The sequence below is a fragment of the Ptychodera flava genome, chromosome 21 (genome assembly GCF_041260155.1).
Source record: "Ptychodera flava strain L36383 chromosome 21, AS_Pfla_20210202, whole genome shotgun sequence".
In the NCBI taxonomy this organism is placed as follows: domain Eukaryota; kingdom Metazoa; phylum Hemichordata; class Enteropneusta; family Ptychoderidae; genus Ptychodera; species Ptychodera flava.
The window spans coordinates 24,288,689-24,310,226 of NC_091948.1; the positions used below are offsets into that span (position 1 = coordinate 24,288,689).

At 38.7% G+C, this 21,538-nt stretch overlaps 1 protein-coding gene across 1 annotated transcript; it reads left to right on the forward strand.

The window, feature by feature from the left end:
- The first annotated feature begins 376 nt into the window (after nucleotides 1-376).
- LOC139121796 (small ribosomal subunit protein uS11m-like) lies at nucleotides 377-19,753 on the forward strand. Its single transcript, XM_070686985.1, has 7 exons — nucleotides 377-490; nucleotides 6,461-6,680; nucleotides 8,172-8,293; nucleotides 9,151-9,176; nucleotides 9,533-9,607; nucleotides 15,721-15,786; nucleotides 19,149-19,753. The coding sequence occupies exons 1-7, from the start codon at nucleotides 454-456 to the stop codon at nucleotides 19,254-19,256; spliced, it is 654 nt and encodes a 217-aa protein (XP_070543086.1). The 5' UTR covers nucleotides 377-453; the 3' UTR covers nucleotides 19,257-19,753.
- The last annotated feature ends 1,785 nt before the right edge of the window (nucleotides 19,754-21,538 follow it).

The window sequence follows — 21,538 nt, forward strand, 5'->3', positions numbered from 1 at the left end:
TCTGAATGCTACAGAAAAAATTCGGTTGTTGTATGACTTTTCGTTCAATAGATATCTTTGCCACAAATTTCCTCATATTTTTAACCCTGAAATTGTCGCCACGGCAACCGAATATCCAGTTTTCCCCCTGCACTGCATTTTACCATCTACTGCAACAAAAAGATGACAAACTCTGAAAACAAGGTACTACACGGTTAGTGTTTTAAAATAGCCCCTACTGATGGAAGTTGCAGCGCCACCATAGGGGCATGTAACACTAAGCTTATAAGCTTCCCAAGCTAGCACGGTTCCTCCGTCGATATTTTTCTGGAACGTGCATTATCGAAAGAAAAGAATTATCCAAAATTCTACAATCACTATAATAAACGTTATTAAATTTATCGGGTGAACGTCTGTGGACGCTTCAAGTTCAACACGAATGAGTCAAAGGTCGGAAGTCAAAGTTCGCTGTGGATGACCAAACCACAGAACAATATGGCGTCGTCCACAGGTAAGACAGTACTACTACTAGCGGAATGAGAGCGAATACTCACCAAGTAGCATTGCCAGTATTAGAGTACGAACACTTGCCTTGACCCTAATTCATTGAGGGCTAGCCTTAGCCTCCAAATCGGAAACCGTAAGATGCTTCCGTCTATGACGATAACAATCACACTTGGAAATCACGTTGCCGCATGTACTAGTCTAGCAATAGGATACTAGGATTTGCTGCGGATCCGTAGCCCTACCACTCCCTTTACTGGTTGTGTGCCACTCCCCCAACACAACCAGCAAAGAGAGTGGTAGGGCTACGGATCCGCAGCAAGCATAGGATATGCATAGGATAGCTGCAGTACAGTTAGCTGTGGGTCCATAGCTGTGGTGTTTTCAGACGGGATTCCTGCCTTTCACGGGCTGGTTTTGACTTTTACGATTTTAACGCCGCCACCACACGGCGTTATCGTAAAAGTCAAAACCAGCCCGTGAAAGGCAGGAATCCCGTCTGAAAACACCACAGCTATGGTTCCACAGCTACAGTACAGTAGCTCGAGGTTTTACGTGGGTATTTGGGTCGGACGGCAAAACCAGACATCTGACCCAAATACCCAGACAAAACCTCGAGCTACTGTACTGCAGCTACCATAGGATAGCCCTGTTACGCAGTGCTTGTACTAACTATACCATGGATAGAGGCTTCGACTCTCGGGCATGGAGGCAGCGCACAGGATGTGTACCTCTATGCTTAGAGGACAGGTAGAAGCGATATTCTACCTAGCTGCAGTACGGTAGCTCGAGGTTTTGTTCTGGGTATTTGGGTCGGACGGCAAAACCAGACCGACACAAATACCCAGACAAAACCTTGAGCTACTGTTCTGCAGCTATATTCTACCATGCTTGTACATTATCTTTATGTAGTGTACTGACACACTCACGGAGGTTGCTGCAGCTCCGTAGACAACAACTGTACACAACGAATTTGTGTTGAAAAAGGTGGGCACCTTTCCCCACAGGTGCTTGGAGCTACTTTACAGCACAGGCACATAGAATGTTTGTGTAGAGTAACGTTTCAGCATATACCAAATGGACAATTCAAAGCACCTGTGCTCTTCAACACACTGAAGACTCCACGCAGCCATGCCTTTGCTCATCATACAAAATCTGCTTGATAAAGTTGTTTTGTATGTATACTTTTTGTGAGGCTGTCACGAAGGATTAGGTGGTTGGTGTATATGCATTGTCACACCATTTTGTCAGTTCCATTTAATAAATTTTGAAAATCAGCAATTATTAGGTAATTACAAGAACAATAACATCAAAATGAAGTAAATTCTGGCAAGGCCAAACAAAGCAAATGGTCTTCAGGTAACTGAACCTTCCCTTAAATACCGAAACGTTTTTTCAAAAATCATGCATGATCATTGCTAAATTTTCATTTTGATGGGTCACGCCCAAATAGAAATGAAAAATCAAAAAGTTCCCGCAATACTTTTTTGTTGGCCTAATTGCATGGTACTTTGGCTACCAGGGTAACAATGTATGTGCGTCATAGTACGACACACTTCTGCATCAGTGTGTTCAGGTAAATTTACATAATCATGCATGATTTGTGTGATTAGTTCTTTTGAAAATACTGGTAATACGTGCATTTCATACTGGTATTCGTGTAGATGATAGCACAGCAGAGAATCACCCTCCACTCCATGGAAACCAGTTGTTGTGATTATATTTGGAGTAATAAATACATGGTTTATTGACATGTTTAAACACGAACCTAATCACACTTTAGTGAAAATCCTAAATTTTTTAATTTTTATCTAATTAAAATCCATTAAAAGATGAAAAAACAACAATATAGGACTTATAAATCTTACATTCAAAATTGACTTTTGTAGGGGTTCAGTGCATATTCAATATTTATTCGAAGACTTTCATTCCATTAAAACATTTATTTTCTAAGGTTCAATTCAACTTCAATATGGTTTTTTTAAAATGTAATTACACTCAGGTGTTCCTGAAAGAGTTTCATTCAATTACACCGTTTATTTTCTAGGGTTCATTTCAAATTAAATATGGTTTGAAAAGGTAATCATAATCATACAATCCATTGAATTTTAATTGAAATTGATCAGACGGTTTGATGTGTACACACTGTACATGTGAAGACTGCTGTATGGTGATGTTTGCTGTAGAAGACAACAGTGCTATTAAATACAGTTTGTTGGACGCGCACCATTCAATATGAACAAAAAGTTTTTTCCCCAAGGGCCTCTAGTTCCGCTTTTATTCCTAAACCCAAATGACTCCCTAGGTAACCAGTAATTGTTACAAAAAAATTTGTATCTGTATCTTCACTCGTACTCACTGTCAGAGATACCGGAATGGAAACCCATACAAAGTATATGTATGTGAAATACCCTATAGTTCATTACATCTATTTGGCTTTACCAATATTCTGAAGTTGCAGCAATGTGTGATGGCTAAAGGGGCAAAAGCTGTAATTTTTGATAAAATTTTCTGAATTTTCATTCCCTGAAACAGGAACATCTCCTCTGGAAGATGCATATTGGCATAAGTGTGACAATTCAAGTGATCAATATTCAAACTCTTCACTCTGCACTTTTCTCTTTTAACCTTTTTTTTAGCTCCCATAGCCATATGTATATATGGCAATGGAAGCTATTCTTATAGGCTAGGGAAATGTCTGTATGTATGTATGTCTGTATGTCTGTATGTCTGTATGTCTGTGTGTCTGTATGTCTGTATGTCTGTATGTCTGTATGTCTGTATGTCTGTCCGTCAACATCAAAAACTCCAAAACCGCTGTACATTTCATCTTGATATTTGGTGTGTACATGGATGATGGGCTGTAGATGAGATTTTGTTCAAATGAAGTTGTCATTGCCAAAAATATGCAAATTAAGTGAAAAAATGTAAAAACAGTCAAAATGAAAAAACTCAATAACCACTGAGCAGATTACATGAAAAATTAGCATGTAAGTACTTTGGGCTGACATGAAGTGATTGTGCACATCTTGGGTCAGTATCTTGGACTTGCTATTTTTCATGAATTTTTTTGTAATTTTCTCCCATTTTTGGTCAAAAAATCTCCTGCTCTGAAACCACATGTCCGATTGATTTGAAACTTGGTATGGAGGAAGTGCATAGGAGTGACCTTTCCGAATTTGGGCAAATCGAGGTGAAATTTGCATATTTTTAGTTTACACGTCCATAGACTCCCATGTATAAGGCAGATCTCCATAGACTCCCATGTATAAGGCCACGAAAAATAAAAATTTAGTTTCTCATCGTATTCATATTGCAAAAAGGATGCAGTGACACAATTTTCAGTCCCTACGGAGATGAAGTCCAGTGAGCTTATAGATTGGGTCATGTCCGTCTGTTCGTCCATCGTGAGTCCATCCGTTCACGCAGATATCTCGGATATTTTGACAAAATGTCATGTGACCTTGATGACCTTTGATCTCAAATATACATATTTGTCCATAACTCAGTAACCACAAGTGCTACCACCCTTCATATATGGAATGATGGGACAGCTTATGACGCCACATATTGTACCTCATTAATTATGCACATATCTAATTTTGAGTGAGCCAATAGAGCTAGAGGTCTGATTTTTGGTATATAGGGATAACTTAGCAAAACAATTTTTTTGACAAAATGTCACGTGACCTCGGTGACCTTTGACCTCAAATATACATATTTGTCCATAACTCAGTAACAACAAGTGCTACAGCCTTCATGTATGGTATGATGGGACAGCTTATGACGCCACATATTGTACCTCATTAATTATGGCATATCTAATTTTGAGCGAGCCAATAGAGCTAGAGGTCTGATTTTTGGTATATGGGGATAACTTAGCAAAACAATTTTTTTGACAAAATGTCACGTAACCTCGGTGACCTTTGACCTCAAATATACATATTTTTCCATAACTCGGTAACCACAAGTGCTACACCCTTCATGTTTGGTATGATTGGACACCTTATAACGCCACATACTGTACCTCATTAATTATGCGCATATCTCATTCTGAGCGAGCCAATAGAGCTGGATGTCTGATTTTTGGTATATAGGGATAACTATAGGAGAGAAATTTTTTGACCAAATGTCATGTGACCTCGATGACCTTTTACCTAAAATATATGTTTATGTCAATAAATAAGTAACCACAAGTGCTATGTCCTTTGTATTTAGTAGGATGGGAGACCTTATGACAACACACGCTTTACCTCATTAATTATGTACACATCTAATTCTGGGCAAGCAAATAGAGCTAGAGATCTGATTTTTTGGCATATAGGGATTAATTAGCAATATAATTTTTTTTTTCAAAATGTAATGTGACCTCGATGACCTTTGACCTTGATTATACATATATATGCATATTTCAGTAACCACAAGTTCTATACCCTCCAATTTTGATAGGATATTAGACCTTAAGATGTCACATCTTGTACCTCATTTATAATGCGCATATGTATTTCTTGGCTGGCCAATACTGCTAGAGGTCTGATCTTTTTTCCCGATTTAGAACCATAACTTTGACATGCCTCATGTGTTTCAAATTGGGAACAACGACATAGACCTATATGCCCATAGATCTCAACATATACACTCCAGTGATACTTCTTAATGACCACATTTTCCTGCCCCATCAAGACTAATACTCCTATTACAAGTGGGGACTATGTCATTGAAAATGACTTGTTGAGTTAATGGTTGTATCACAGTATTCGATATATCTAATTCTGTATTTTTTACATTTTATATTCTGAATAATTACATTAAACATATTTCACTGTACATTTCATTTAAGTATTTTCACTTCATGCACTTTATCCCTTTCACACATGTTCAAATATCTGACCAGAGAACAAACACTAAATAGTCCAGGATGGGAGCTACAGTGTCATTGATGCTATTTTTTTACCATGGTTTGGCCCAAACCCACTGTTTTCAATGGTGATTATGGACTTGTTTACTGGGCATTGGGGTGAACAGGTTAAAGAGTTAAGATTTAGAGAACTATTACATTTGAATTTATTGTAAAATATCTTTTCTCCCAGTGAAACATGTCTTACAAATGCTGAAAGAACTGAGGTTAGTAATTGGTCTGACCCTATCACCTCCCATGTACCTGTTATGAGGTCCAATTTCATCCTCCAGTACAAAAAGGTATACCATTTGCATTTTGTGCTGTAAGGGTTGAAGAGCTTGCCTTGTAAAGTCTACATAATATGTGGTGTCACAGGGGCAAGGGTTTGAGAAATACTTCTATTTCGTGGGCTATTATTCAAATGGCAGTCTGATCCAATTACATAGATTGCCTCCATAAACTGTCAAATGAGTATTAGCAAGATTATCTGGACTAAATGTCTGCGTTTTACTGCTATTCAGATAAATATTTACAACCAATGGCTTGAGCGCCCTTTTCTTTGGCATATCATTGTTTTGATGTGGTAGGCTGTGATAGCAGTGTTCCGGAATCACGGAATAGAACATGCATATCAAAGTTAAACAGAAACTTAACTGTCCAAGGATGATGATGATGACAACGTTAAAATTTATAGGTGTTCTGATCTTTAGAGAGTGTTTTGAAGTGTTATGTAAAAGGCAAGTACGTTTACGCCCAAAGATCACACACATGAAATCTGCCTGCCGTCGTTAGTTCAATCATTTAATTGTATCCCACATTTTATACAGTACGTACTTTTATTTGACAGTTCCACTGTGCATGTCTCTAACACCTACGTTCTCAATTCTTTAGAAATAGTTCCCCACACTCTCTCCTAATTGAAAGAATTTTGAATGTTCTTACATTGTCATTGAGAGGAAATGAGTAAAATTTACATATGATCATGGCTATATCAACAGGTCTTGAAGAGACATAATTACAATTGCAATATATAATTCATAAGCTTTAATTGCTGCGTTGTTAACATTCTTTTTACAGTAAGATTCTTCCAAAGAGGATGCAGGCTTCTGTGCCGGAGTGTTTTCCATCAAAATTTAATTCCCCAAACCAGGGTAAGGGTGCCTCAAACTGGCCTCTCAAGCTTCCACACTTGCCACAGACAACTGCAGGAAACATCGACTGACCCAGGCAATGTTGATCCAATCGTTGAAGACACAGTCACAGCACAAGATGATCAGACATCAGAGATGACAGCAGGGTGAGTTTTCCCATCATGCACCTGATGGTTACACCTGACAGTAGCAATTTTGTGTCAAGCTGCAAGGGTTTTAGCCATTACCTTTGTCTCTTCCACAGAAAACCAATATGTGAAAGAGATTTCTGGCAAGATATAGCTAAAGATAAATGTGTATGGCAGATGTGTGTGTGTGTGTGTGTGTGTGTGTGTGTGTATATATATATATATATATATATATATATATATATATATATATATATATATATATATATATATATATATATATATATATATATATTAAACACCTATTGCCTGGTCATGAGGGCTATAGCGCCCGTCTATTACCCCGAGGGGCCGTGTGTTAATAGAAACACATCGCTATTCCCTGAGGCCGTAGGCCGAGGGGTATAGCGATGTGTTTCTGGTAACACACGGCCACGAGGGGTAATAGACGAGCGCTATAGGCCGAATAAAGACCAGGCTATAGGTGTTTTATAACACACCACATGCTCATGTTGTATTGATATATAGTTTTTAATGTGTTTTGATATTTTGCACCGCAACAATCCATTGTGACAAGTTTACTGGGCGACGTTTCCACCGTGACAGCGGTTTCAATTGTACGTGGTACCACTTTCTTTCAAAAAATATTCTAAGCATACCTAGCGACATCCTTAGTTGCACTTTAATCTTTTCCGTCGATGAGCTGTTCAAGTTCCTACGCTGTTGGAATGTTGGAAAATGTTGGAAAATCTGTTTTAGAGAATGTGTCGTCACTTATCCCGGACGCACATCACGTTCTAGTCACCCGCCATTGTTGCAAAGCTGCAGACGACACTACGGTCACGTGACCGGGCACTTTTCCAAATTTGGTCAAAACTATTTCCCTAGGGAAATAGCTTTTCAAAAAATACTCTCTGACGTCACTTTTGTCGTTTCAGTTACTAGACATATTTTTTTCTCATCATGTGACGTATTCTGGGGAATCGTAGCACGCAACGAGCATGTGGACTGTTATAAATATGTATATATCGTTTTTAATGTAAAAACAAAGAAACTGCCTCATGCAGCACAGATAAAAGTTCTGCAAATGTAGCATCTTAAACATTTGTTCTGTGATGTTTAAAGACAGCAGTGGTGTTCACAGAAAGTGTGGGGTGAATTACCATTTATATCATTTTAATAGCTGAAGTAAACTATGCTTAAAAGTTGTAACTGTCTGTGGCTATCCTCAGCCAATATCGGTCAGGTTTGAGAAATGTCCCGCGCAGGCGGAACGATAGCCTGCCTGCCTGTTTTCATCAATTAAATTGAAAAATAATCATTTATCGCTCCGAGAGAAGAGGAAATTGTTCCGTCATGTCTAGCATTTGATGAGCTTGCTTTAAGGGATTTAAGCAGCTTTAAGTGAATAAAAATCTGTCTCAGGGTGGCCGTATCCCTTCATGTGTTTGAATAATTGATCAGCAGACCGTGATTTCACATTTATGTTGTTCGCTGTTTTCATTTCAGAGAAAGGCTGATATCGTCTGATGATGGGTTGGTTTTCGCTGGCACCCAGTTCCACGACCTGCCTATTGTCTATGTCAAAGCAACCTACAATAACACACACATCAACGTCACTGATAAAGACTGTAAGTACTTGTTTGTTGCCGATCTCACTCACGATGTAAATTCACGCCCTCTTTTCATTTTTCAATCTTCCCCCATGACACCATTGCCTCATCAGCAGACGAGAAGGAGATTTCTTCCCTGATCTAAAAAAACCCACTGATTACCTGCTTCCATTATTCAACAGTTTTGTTACGAGCTCGTCAAATATTTACCATGCTCCGTGCCCATAGAATTAATATTCATAGTTGAAGGCATAGAGGGAAGAGTGATTATATTACGTGGTCGACAAAGAAGATAACATATCACGGAAACAAAGTTTGTTATTCCTCGTTAAGAGCAAATAGGTGTTGATTAAAAAAGCAAATGTCACCAACACTCATAAATCACTGGTTTAAGTGACAGCCCCGAGATATGATACATCACATGAAAGCCACAAACATCATCTTTTCATGATGCGATATCCGAGAAGTGCTACAAAAACTATTGTACTCTGCACTTCAAAACAGTGTTTCTTACATGCCGACTAACTGGGCTTAAAGGGACAAAGTCGGCCATTTTTCATAAATCTTGTTTGATGAGAGATACTACAACGAAAATGAATTAATGGTCATGACCATTAATTCATTTTCACGATGGTTTTGATTATCGTGTCTAAAACCAGGGTCAAATATATACATGGTCACCCATTCATTCAGTATCTTTCGACATGTCAAACAATATAAGTAGTATCTCGCATCAAACAAAATTCATGAAAAATGGCCGACTTTGTCCCTTTAATGGAACAGGCTGTAAACTGATGTTTGTACAATTTCTCTGATTTTTCACCCGGCCTCATGTCTCCATTCTGATTTTATTTGTTTTTTTTTACTTTTTCTAGCAAAGAGTATGGTGAGAACATCTTGTGTAAGTGCTCACAATATCTTATATATATTTCTGCAGTATAAAGAAAAATCACCATGTTATATGTAGAGACTCCTTAAAAATGTTTATGTAAGAAGGAAAACAAAGCTGGAATCTGAAAATTTTATGATTTGCAAGTATTGATTTGAAAGAAATAAATTATTCTCCTTCATTGAATCAGTAAATCAGTGATATTAAAAAAATGTTTGGCTTTCTTTTCCAAGTCGTTATTAAACCATATTATGTAAATTTGAACTTTCAAATACAGTTCAAAGGTCATAAACATTTTATTACAGCTTATTGGCTATGTGATAGTTTTTAATGTTTCAAGTAAAAGGAAAAATTAATTCATTTTACAGGGGACAGTGGGATTTAAAAATGCCAAGAAAGCTACTGGAGTAGCCGCCCAGACAGCCGGTATTGCTGCTGCTACGGTGAGTAGTGATAAGCTGATGTAAGAGTTCTATAGACCCTGTGTTGTTGATGGTTGTCTGTGCGTCCAGTACTGCATTTCATAACAAATGAAAGTAGAAACATAACCCCAGTATTGTTCTGAAATGTAAAATTTATGTTGATTGATTCCTGTGGAGTGCTGGTGCAATAAATGTTTGGTTTTTGCAAAGGGCAATTTACCCATGTGGTGCTGGTTACGTACTGGTACGTCATTGCAATGGCATAGGGAAAAGCAGAAGTGTGTCTGTATTTCCCAGACTACTTACCTACATTACCAGAACACAGGTGGACATTTTATTTCTTTTGGATTTTTTTGAGTTTATTCCTTGCCATAGTTGAGTGGCATCTCCAAGAAATTCATCCCATTCATCCACTACAGCATATTTTCACTTACCTATTGTAATGTCAGTTCAGTTTTACTATTTTCAACCTCTCTTTAACCCTTACATCTGCTGGTAAACTTTTGTGATTAAAGTAAATCTGCTGAATTACTTTCCTTTCTTTATTTGAAACATCAAGAAATATTGACATTTAAAAAATGATGCAAAATTCCTGACTGTTTGAAATGCTTAGCTTTCAGAAAATATATTTCTCTTCACAAGTGATTTGATAATCAGTAATTATATTGTTTGTCTGGGAATGTAGGATCTAGCAGTACTTTCCACAGGGAGCTTTACACCATAATCTTGCATAATGGGGGGTGGGGGGGGGGGGGGGGGTCACTGTGCAAATGTCGGTAATAGTAAAACAAATTACCAATAAATTACTGATATTTGACATTCAATAAGAGCAGGAATCCCTGTTAACTCCTCTATGGGGAGAATTGAAATTTTCAATTTTCACAAAAGCTAGGCAGTGAACACCACATTTGCTCAACGATTTTAAACATGAATCCAGACCAGGAAAGTATTGTGACAAATTTTAGAGTTCGAATGTCTGTCTTCAAGGTGTCCTCTACCTTTAATCTGAACTAGACCTTTCAGATTGTATGTGAGACATTTGTTTTAAATATTTGCACCATTGAACGAGTTGCTAAAACACACGCTCTTCAGGACCCCTGAAGATTGCTGTATTGAACACAGAGGGCGCTCTTTATACACATCCATACCAAATCGCCATATTCAGGTGAATGGTGTTCGAGCACATTCCCGATGAACCAGTGAAAAAAAATATTAGTGCAGGTTTCTCATAAATCAACATCTGCCCTTGTTTTTGTTTTATACCAATAAATATTGGTATATTTCTGGGGAAACCTTTACAAAACAAACATAGTCGCCGGTCTAAATTTGGTTCAATAAGAAAGAGAGGCAGATTTGTTTATCGTCTCCTGCAAAATGTTGATCTAGAGTTGCAAATGTCACTGCAAAAAGGTGAAAGGTGATATGCTACCTTTAAATTGAAGTATTGTCATTTTTGTTTGTGCAGGATACAGCTTGCCAAGGGATTAAAAACAGATTAAAGTTATGGCTTTCAGACAAGATTTTTTCAGTCACAGTTTCAGTTTTAACTATTTAGTTTCTTGATGCAATTTCATGATATCAAAGAAACTGTGAGTTCAGGAGCTTGCATTTTTTGATGTTTTTCTCAAGTTAGACACTTCTCGATGCATTTTTTAACCAGAAATGGTAACACACAAACATCAACCAGCCACTCATACGAGATTGAAATCCTTCAAAATTATGGTGGTGTGGCAGAGGGAGTTTGTTTGAGAGATGCAGACTGCAAGCTGACATGTACCACACAAGGTGTTGAAAAACATGTTCACTAAAAATAACCGCCCTGCACCAGAAGTCCTTTCCGTTTTACGACATCCTTCTGGGAACAAAGGAATTTGATGTCCCGCTGCAGATGTAGAACACACAACAATAAAACCCTTAATGACCCGGGGTGATGACACTATTGTCAGCGATACCCAGGGGGCTTCTTACTCTGTCGCAAACATCAATCCGTTCGGAAGGCAAACATTTGGACAGGAATAAATGTACCGAACACAAGACCAAACCGCGGAACACAAATGGTGAATTTCTCAAATTTCGTGCACTGTCTTGTTTCCCCACCCCCCACCCCCACCCCCTGGATAGTTCAATTTCCCAGAATGTACAGCTGAATTTCCATGAAGGCCGTATAGAGTAACACCCGGTGTACAAATCCTCAATTAGCGATGGAGTGCTTGTGGTGGCATATTGTGCAGCATCGTTTGAAGAAAGGTCCAGTCTGGTGCAGTGTCCGTCTCCGACAGGCCTTTCATTTTGCCCTTTGCTAATGAGTAAACAGACATCAGAGGGAGAAAGTGAGACAATGTCAATAGTGTAATCAGCATAATATATAAGTGAATAATTGATTTGCTAAATCGGACAAAAACCTGGCAACTTGATGCCAGCCTATTGTTTGTTTTGTCCTTTTTTTTTGAAACTGACATCTGTGCGCCAGAGCTGTCTCTGAAATTGCCACATCCAGTATGATGTGCACGGGATTCATCTTTTACAGGTGGGCATCCAAATTAAGACCCTGAATTTGTGTTCATGTTTGTGCAATTTCACTTTTAAAACACTAAAATTTTGCAGCAACATTTTTAATGAAGGTGATGTTTTCAAGGAGGGGGGGAGGGGTTATGTTTGAGGAATTTTTTTCAGGTCTCTTTTTGTCGTCAAGGCCTCTTCAGTTGCGGAAAAATAAGCTGGAAATTGATAGCCTGTTGGTAATGCATTATGCCTGAAAATTTCAAATGGATTGTCCGTTTCAGAACTGACATATGCAAGAAGATATCATCAATTTCACGTCATGTCGTACCGCTGACTATGTAAAATAAATGGCAAAAAAAATTCCCCACCCCTGACACCCACATGCACTTTCCTTGCAACAGTTGAGAAACCAAATTAAAAAAACTGAAAAGGGGAGTAGAAAGAAAAAAAAAATACCACCAGCTCTGATGTAGATTTATCAGATGATAAAAAACGATGAAATGGACACATCTGATGTCACGGTTATCATGGCAACAGAGATGAGTAGGGAAAAGAGATGATTTATCCCATGCTTTTATGCCCAGTGACTGTGCTATTACAGTCAATGAACATGAAAGGGCTATGTTGATTCTTCTGAACATGTTGCATGGTAGCATGCTTTGTTGAGTTAATGTCACTCCGCCACGCCCTCTCTCTCACAACTGCCTGCCCATAATCTGTTTTTTTCCTTATCATAGATGGGCCCCAGCTCCTGTAAAATGTTGCAAGTGGTTTTTTTTTGTCACGGTCAATTAAAAATTCTCTTTCATGAGGCTGGAAGATATTCAAACTTTTTGTTCACGGAAATAAAATCTGAGATACATAGTAGGGATTCTGATGTATGCAGTTTTACCACCGAGTGTGTATAATGTACAGTCACAAAATGCATCAAATCCAACAAACTACTGAAAGTATGTATTGTGTTGAGCATAACCTGTCCCAAAAATTTCTGAAAATGCTCCAGTAAGTTTGTAAAGAACCTGTCAGTGCAATACTGCGAGGGTTGTATCTGTAAACTTAAGTGATCACTTCTTCTTTCAGGAGAAACCAGACTTCCATGTAGTGGTTGTTTTCAATGGTGAATAACCAAATTTGTTTCAAGGTTGTTTCTCCTTTTCTTTTTTCTCCTTGCAAGGTTGCTGGATACCTTCTTTTATTTTACTAGTCTCGTATTTTATACTCTCAGTGAAAATGCAGCATCAATCACACGCCATTTGTGTTTGAGGTGACACAAGTCTCGTGGAATTTCTTTTAAAGAGTTTACGATCCCCCGTGGATAACTGACCAACCGTACCTTTTTGCCAACAATACCAACCAACATGGCGAGAAAAACGGGAAATAAAAGCTGGGTGATTGGATTGGGGTTATTGTGGCAACTGTAAGACCAAAAAAAAAAGAGGAAAAAAAATGGTAACAAAAGTCAGCCAAACTAAAGAGTGTAAGTTCGAAGGTCAGAGTAAGGAGCACAGCCGCCAGTTCTTTGATCAAAGGTCTTTTATGAATGCTATTTACCGCAACTGTACGGGTTTCCTATGAGAGTTGCATGCAGCTCTGATACGGTTGAAAATAGCGTGCAAAGAGAACAAGTATATACAGGGGGATTTGAATGTCAAAAGTCGCGGTTGTAAATTTTTGGGGGTGACATCCGTACTGGTGAGTTTCTATTGAAAAAAATACAGACCATGCCGTGGTAGGTTTGTTGTCGGCAACAATGTAGCCAGGTAAACGACAACATAAAGCCGGATTAACTCAAAATACGCTGGAAAATCAGTTGACAGCCGAATCATCACTCAACACAACCCCGGCGTAAATAATTTATGCTTTGATTCGCGGCGTTGTCATGGTTATCGCGGTGTGTATGAAATATGAATCATATACCAGCTTCCCCAATCCTGCCCCAGTGAGGTCAATTACGCCTTTTCAAAATAGTCATAAATTAGCCACTGTGCCTTTTACCCACAATGAGTGAATGCCGTGATATATTGCGGATTGTGCCGAGGACATTTCCCGGGTCAGTCTCTCAGTGCAGATTGATATGCAGGGCTGTCATCCGACTGCCTGCTGCATATTCATCACCATTGTTAACAGCCTATGCTAGTTCCATTAAGGCGCCAGTCTGTCTTCCCCACCTGCATGCAAATTTGCCGCAGCCATTGTTCTGTCAGGTTGAGCACTGCGCCACTATTCCCACTAACTAAGGTCAAACTACGCTTCATTCAGACACACCGTTCTAATTTTCCAATTAATTATAAATTGATAGTGTCTTTTCTCTTTTAATTTTTTTTTTTGTGGGAGAAGGGGCAGGAGTGAGGGGAAAATGTTGTCATAGTGATACTGTGATACGAAATTCCTAATGAGAATGGATATTGGTTGGTTTTGGGTTTTGTTTGGAGGGATGATAATAATTGTAAGTTTTGGGAAACGTTGCACGTGGTGACAGAGTGAATTGTTTAAAACCAAGCCAATATCTCCAGTTTACCCAGTTAATGTTTTATTAATTAGTACCGCTATCATTCTTGATTTAGTTTGATGTTGGTTGGCAATTAGCTAATTCATCATGCTCCTCTACAGGCGTTAATGTGTTTTCTCTGCCTTCTCTCGCACAACCCTTTCTCTGAAATTGCCTTCCTCGAAGATCATATTTCAGCCTTTTAAACTGCGCTTTCTCATTCCATATCACTGGCAGAACACCAGGGCCCTGTCTGTTTGACTGAGCATTTGCGTGTCGTCCACCTGTCTCTCTGTTGGTATATCTGCGGTCGTATCTGCCAGTTTCTGTCCTGCCCTGTGTCTCTGTATGACCACCCTTAGTCGCTGGCTATCAATTTTTTGGGCTGACTTTCAAAAGTTTTTGTGTAAATCTCGATGTTTTTGTCGCAAGCTTTTCAAAGCGGCAAATAGATTCAGTAATCTTGTTAAATGCAGAATTGAATGAAAATTTATTTTAAATCCTTCAATAAAATACTACAGCTACAACATACGGTCACTTGTAAATAGGATCTCGTCGAACCAAATGTCTTTTTTCCTCACTCTCTCTGTTTTGTGCTCTTTCTCTCTTTCTCACTCATTTTGAACGATTAGTACCAGGTATTTGTTTTGCGTATGCAAATAAACCCATATCATGAAACGCAAACACAAAACTGAGAACACTTCAACTCGCCAGATTACTCTGTAAACTCGTTTGATAACCGAGACTAGACTCACCTTTGTGCCGATTATAGACCAGGGAATTTTGAATCAACAATACTGGCTCATATTTACCAGTTTTTGAGCAGTAGGAGTGCATGGTGTTTTTTAGTCCCTGGGAACTGTACTGTAAATTCTACCGGGGAGAACCGCTCCCAAATTACGCGCTCGAAAATTAGTCAACTGATGGCACAAGAGGAGATGGCCAGTTTCCTCGGATTTGTGACCAAACCGTCTGTCAGTCCCTCTCATCCTCTGCCGTACAATTATTTCAATATGGTTGATAATCAACAGTAGTATCATGTTAAATTATCTGTTCAGCATAAGTGAAACTTTGAGTGGTATCCTCAGGGACACAAAAAAACACCCACATCTTACTCGAGTGTTTGATCTTTTTTGTCCATCAGAAAGCTATTGACAAAGGTGTGAAATATGTGCGACTCATGGTCAAAGGTCTTGGTGCAGGCAGACAGGTAAGAATATCTTAGATGTCAAACTGTTCCCATCAACGTTCCTACCAATCATGTTTTTGTCTCTTAGAAATGACTTTAGCTAACATTACAACTTCAAAATGACATTTGCTGGACGTTTTTTGAGTGACTCTGCGAGCCCCCCTTAAAGGGTTGTGTTGGCACCAGATTGTCTCATCAGAAAATGTACCCACCAGATTACAATTTCAATGGAAAACAAAAGGCTATCACACCTCCATAATCCTCTTACAGATTACAACAAAGGGGATCCCTGGGATTGCAAACAGTGCCTTTAATGCAATCAATTTTTGTTTTAATTTTTATCTAAGTTTCTCAAAGACTGAGACTTGAGACTGTTGGGGAAAACAACTTTTTGAAGGAATATCTGTAAATATCTTTTATGTTTGCCTGAAACTTTTTCAACAATGAATCTTTAATTTGTAGGTATATTGTGTTGTGTTGAAATATATTGAACCATTGACTGTCGCAGATTTCAATATTTAACTTATATTCAGTTACCAAGAAAATAAGTTTGGGATTCGTACAACAACAGATCGGTTTTAGACTGCTTGTCAAGCAGCAAGTTAGAGTTTGATTTCAACATGCAAAATTATACACAAGTGTAATACTCAATATGTAGGGCAGATTGACGTGGCAGAAAGAGCTTGTGCCAATTAAAATTGTCATTTATAACCATAAAATTCCTCGGTGACGCTGCAGCTATGTAATATTCTCAACCCAGCTCTGATTCTCTTTATCAAAACAATTTTTTTTCCTATGTTTGGATTCTTTCACTCACAAAATTTATATTCACAAAGTTTGTTGTATTCACAGTTGGGATGTGAGAGAGCTTCAGAAATACCTTGCCTTGGCTACAAATTTGGAAATTTTGACAGTAATCTTGATTCATGGAGGTGTTGCATACACAACAGCACAATGACCCCCAACACACACACACACACACACACATTAAATTCAACATCTACATCTTTTGATAACCAAGCAACATTTTCAATCTAAAATGAATAATACAGATGAAATATAACATATTCAGTAAGTTTATTTTACACTGAAAAAAAAAAATTTATGACCAACGTACTGCCTTTTGACACTGTTGACGTCATCGCTCAGGCATGATGAAACGGAAATCACCATGACAACAGGTCACAATGCTTGAACAACTCCTTCAGATTTGTGTATTGGCGCTCTAAAATATCTTTAGACTCTGTTAATTTTTTCTCTCTTCCGATGCAAATTATTTTTGCCACCGTTAAAGTTGTATTGGCAACAGCTGTACTTGGAGTCGCTCTTCTATGTTGAGTGAGTGATGAGTTAGACCGCATGAGTTAGTAGGCTCGTTTGCTCATAGTAGTAAAAAAAAGTGTCACTCACATTTTGTGGTATGACATTTTGATCATCTCTTGGAACGGCAAATTGCCAATTTTTTTCAATGTCTGGTGAAAAAATTCATCAAAACTCAAATATGAAGTAGCCCTTAAGTACCAGGCAAGTCAATATTTTATAGAGTGAGACATAACTATGAGTGGAATTAGGCGACAATACAAACAACACTTTTGTACACAAAACAGTAATTTTTACATTTAAATTATTTATATTTCATAATTACTGATGATCCACTTAGACCTACTCAAAGGTTTGATGAGCATTTATGATCACCAATGAATAAATTCTTTGTTCAAATGAATGCACAGAAATCTAAGAGATCAATTTTCTGTTTTATTTCAGTGAAGTTTTAGATTATTCTTCTTTGTGAAAAATCCTTAACTTCAAACATTATCCAAAATTTGCTCAGTAATTTCATTGGTCATCATCAGCATCCGATTTGATTTCTTCCTCCTTGACCTTTGACCCCCAAATGGGAAATTTCTCCAATCTAATAATGCCAACATCCTATGGAGTGATTCTTTCTCATAGAACAGGAAGCAAAAAAGAAATTTAGATTACGTAAAAGAACATTTTCAGATAAGGGTGCTCAGAGGGATATATACACTAATAAATTAGCAGTATTTTGTTATCTTTATGATTTATGCCTTCATTAGGCCTTTATCGGTATTTGAAATTATTCTCCTTCACAATCAATGTGTTTCACAGCCTTGATGTTATCTGTGAGTTTCTGCTCGGCTTGCTCCTTAATTTCAGTAATTTAGTTATCTCAATCCCTGAGCCCACCATGCATGCTGAAGTTGATACAAAGGGTCAACTGTATTAGTTTTTAGCGTCAGATGCGGTTAGTTTTTTGTCTTTGCCGCACAGTGTGGAGGACCTATCAGCCGCATCAGATCAGTAAAGTAAAAATGCTCTCAGTGAAATCCTGAGGGCCGCATTTAGTATTCTGGATGGAAGGGTTGTTCGGTCCGTGGAAATGATTTTATTTGCCATGCATCCTTTCCATATCATTGCCATCGGAATAGTCGGAGAGAGAGAGACGGAATGGGATACTTTACTCTCTGTTGTCAGAGTGACAGTAACTGTAACTATTGATGACTTTTGCATTGTTTTGTTTTTAATGTCAACTACAGTTTCGTGTTCTACTCCCCGGAGCATGTCAAGATAAGCAGTATTCAGCTTGTCAACTCAGCCTGTACATGTGTAAACGACATGGATATTGTTGACAAGTGAATTCTGGTCCAGACTGGAATTCAAATGTATACAATAATGATGCATTTTACATGTATAGACGCTGTGTTGACAATCCAAATAGTTGGTGTTTCAACGTGCTCTCAGGACTAGAACAAGAAACTGTAATTGACATATAAAACATAAATAGCGAAAAAAAAATCATCAGCGTTACAGCTGCAGTCCCTTTTAGAGATGTGATGTTTTTGCAAATTTGATTGGATTTTTTTGCCATACAACTTTTTCTCTGAATGTGTGACTTTATCCGTCCTTTCCCATCAGGGATTCAGATCAGACAGCATTAGTAATACATTTAATCCCTTTTTCATCCAGGGATTAACACATCCATATGTGGTGAAAAGTTATTTGATGCAGGAATGTGGTCAGATAGATTGCACAATATCTGTACAGTGTTTTCTACATTGATAATTAAAAAAAAATATCTAGTGCAAGGGGTAAAGCTACTCCTATTGTTCTGTGTTTGATCCATTTTTCGATGTAAAGGGGTGATATGTGTTTACCAGTGAAAGCATAATACTCATATATTTCAATTGTGACGGTAATTGAAATGAGCGATATGTTTATGTCAATAGTTTGACGCTGTTTCAGTTTCAAGTACTTGAACCACGCATTGAGTGTTAGTTTATTAATGATATGATAGCACCATCCATCAAGTTCACAGCCATGCCAGTATCGTTGATTCTACCCTCTCTGCGTTCTTTCTCCAGGCGTCAATAAAGGGACTTCAGATGGGAGGACTCGAGATCGTCTCCATCACGGACAATACGCCGATATCTGTCAATGGCTGCCGACCGCGCAAGGCACGCAGAATATGATCAGGAGTGACTTCGTCCCTGTGTGCGCGGAACCCCCACAGTGCAAAAGCCATCGGTCTTCTCAAGGGCGTGATATGTCAAGACACTGCGGTGGAGAATTTATTGTTTGAAAAATCCATTTTTTTGTGTTTATTCACATTGAAGTGCCGTCCTTTGAAAACGGACGTTACCAACAGGAAGCATTTGGTCAAAACAGTCCAGTCTGCCATCAAGATCTTTTCCCACCTTGGTGCAAGAAACATGTGTGTACAGAAATTATGCAAACTTAAGCAGCTCTAAGGCTCGACAGGCTTTTGAATTCAAAACGTCGTAAATTGTTCATCGTCCACAGAGGCGGTGTGTTATATTTTTATTTGTGTTGATGTGTATCCTATTTCTATCAGCTCACAGATGGCAAACAACACAATGGCCTCTCTAATGGTGCAGCATTGCGTCTAAGTGATCTTAAATTAACAAACAAAGTGTTTTAATAAATATATGAGAGATGAAAAAACCAAGTAACGTAGTTGACAGCTGACGCCTTTCATTATGGTGAGTGTGTCGGTGTGTTGCATATTGCACTGTGCGTTGTGGGTTATTTTATAATGATGGGGTAAATTTAGGGATTATGGCGCTGAACCAACTCTGTGTATTGTTTTTTGATACGGTGTTACCATGTGTAGGGAAGATTTGGCAGTGTTCTGCAGTTGTATGTTGTACTTATTGTCTGTGTGTGTGTGTGTGTGTGTGTGTGTGGGCATATGTATTGCAGTACATACACTATTTTTTGGCGGGGGCGATTGGCTGGTAAATGTCACCAGTGGTTGCCACAGTCATTTTACCCGGGTCCTACTGATTTCATCCACGTACTCACACCAATGGAGCAGCAGAAATAAAACAGTAGACTCTTAGCCGTGTACTTAACGTGAATCCCACCAAAACTGCGTCCAAACACACTGATAGAGTGATGCCGTCTTTAGAGAGTTTTGTTAGCGATGTCAAAATGTGTTCAGCAGGGCTTCTCACAGGTGTTTTGGTAAGACGGTCATGATTTATACAGCCTGATGTGTTAGGGCATGCATGGCACGAATAGATCGAATTTTTCATGCACAGTGGGTCTACACCTATGTCACTTTATGTAGTCTGCACTGGTAAAGGGACAGTCCTCAATCCCTGGTTCTCGCACCAGTGGTTGTTGACATTGACTGTTTGTGTGATTTTTATCCTTTGTTCTCTCTTTTGAAAGTTGTGCAGAGTTAGTAAATTTGCTTAGAGACAAAGCTGAAAAAGAAATCTGCCCCTGTTTAGCTATATTGAGCTGAAATATCTTGATCATGTTGCACTCGGTCCCGGTACTGGACGCTGTAAATTATGATGATGAGCACGTGTGTAGATAGTGTCTCATAGGGTGTGTCACTTGGTTTGTGAACACGTGTGGTGGCGTCATTTGCTGTCCATTGATAACCACCTATATCAAAATGCGTGTTATCATAGACCCCGGGGAAAGGGGCAGGTTTGTTATCAGCTTTATCTGTGAACTAATTGAATAACTGAAATCAACTTTCAAAGGAGAGCAAAGAATCAAAATCACACAAAGTTCATGTCAACAGGCACTAATGCGAGAACCAGGATTGAGGAATGCGGATTTAAGACTAGTAAAATTCGTGTATTAAGAGTTCGCGTTATTTTATCGAGGGACCGTGAGCCGGCAAGCCACACGTATTTCCCTCAACGCGGGATCGTATGAACTTTTTTCATACCTCCGGGATCGGGAGTGTATGTCTCCGAAAAACAGTATGCTTGATCGTGTCCCCTGTATTCTTATAATCGATGTTTCAGAACTTTCGCCTGTTACTTTTTGTCCCGTATCTGCCCCACACTGTCCCCCACCCCTAGGTGACTGTGACAAGGTTTGTGTCCGCAAAGGTTGCAATGCTTGAGATTTTTCGGACTGAACTTTCAATTTTTCCATCAGCAAACCCGCGCTATATACAAAGTCGGGTTCAAGAGTTCGAAAACGTGTGAACATTTTCTCTCTATTGAAGGATATCCGCGTATTGGCTTCTAACGACAGCTTGGCTGGATTTCGGAGGATTTTTAGTGCATCGAATTTTTTAAATTCTGGAGCAGATTTGAGCTCACAACCTACGATACATAACGCCTAGCGATCAGCAACGGTTGGTTAAGGGAAACCTAAATATTCGTGTGGTTGAAGGTAACGATTTGTCTGTGTGCATCCACTCAACCACGCGCCTGTAGCATGTTTCTATGTTTTCCCAATGTGTACAATTAATATTCATATT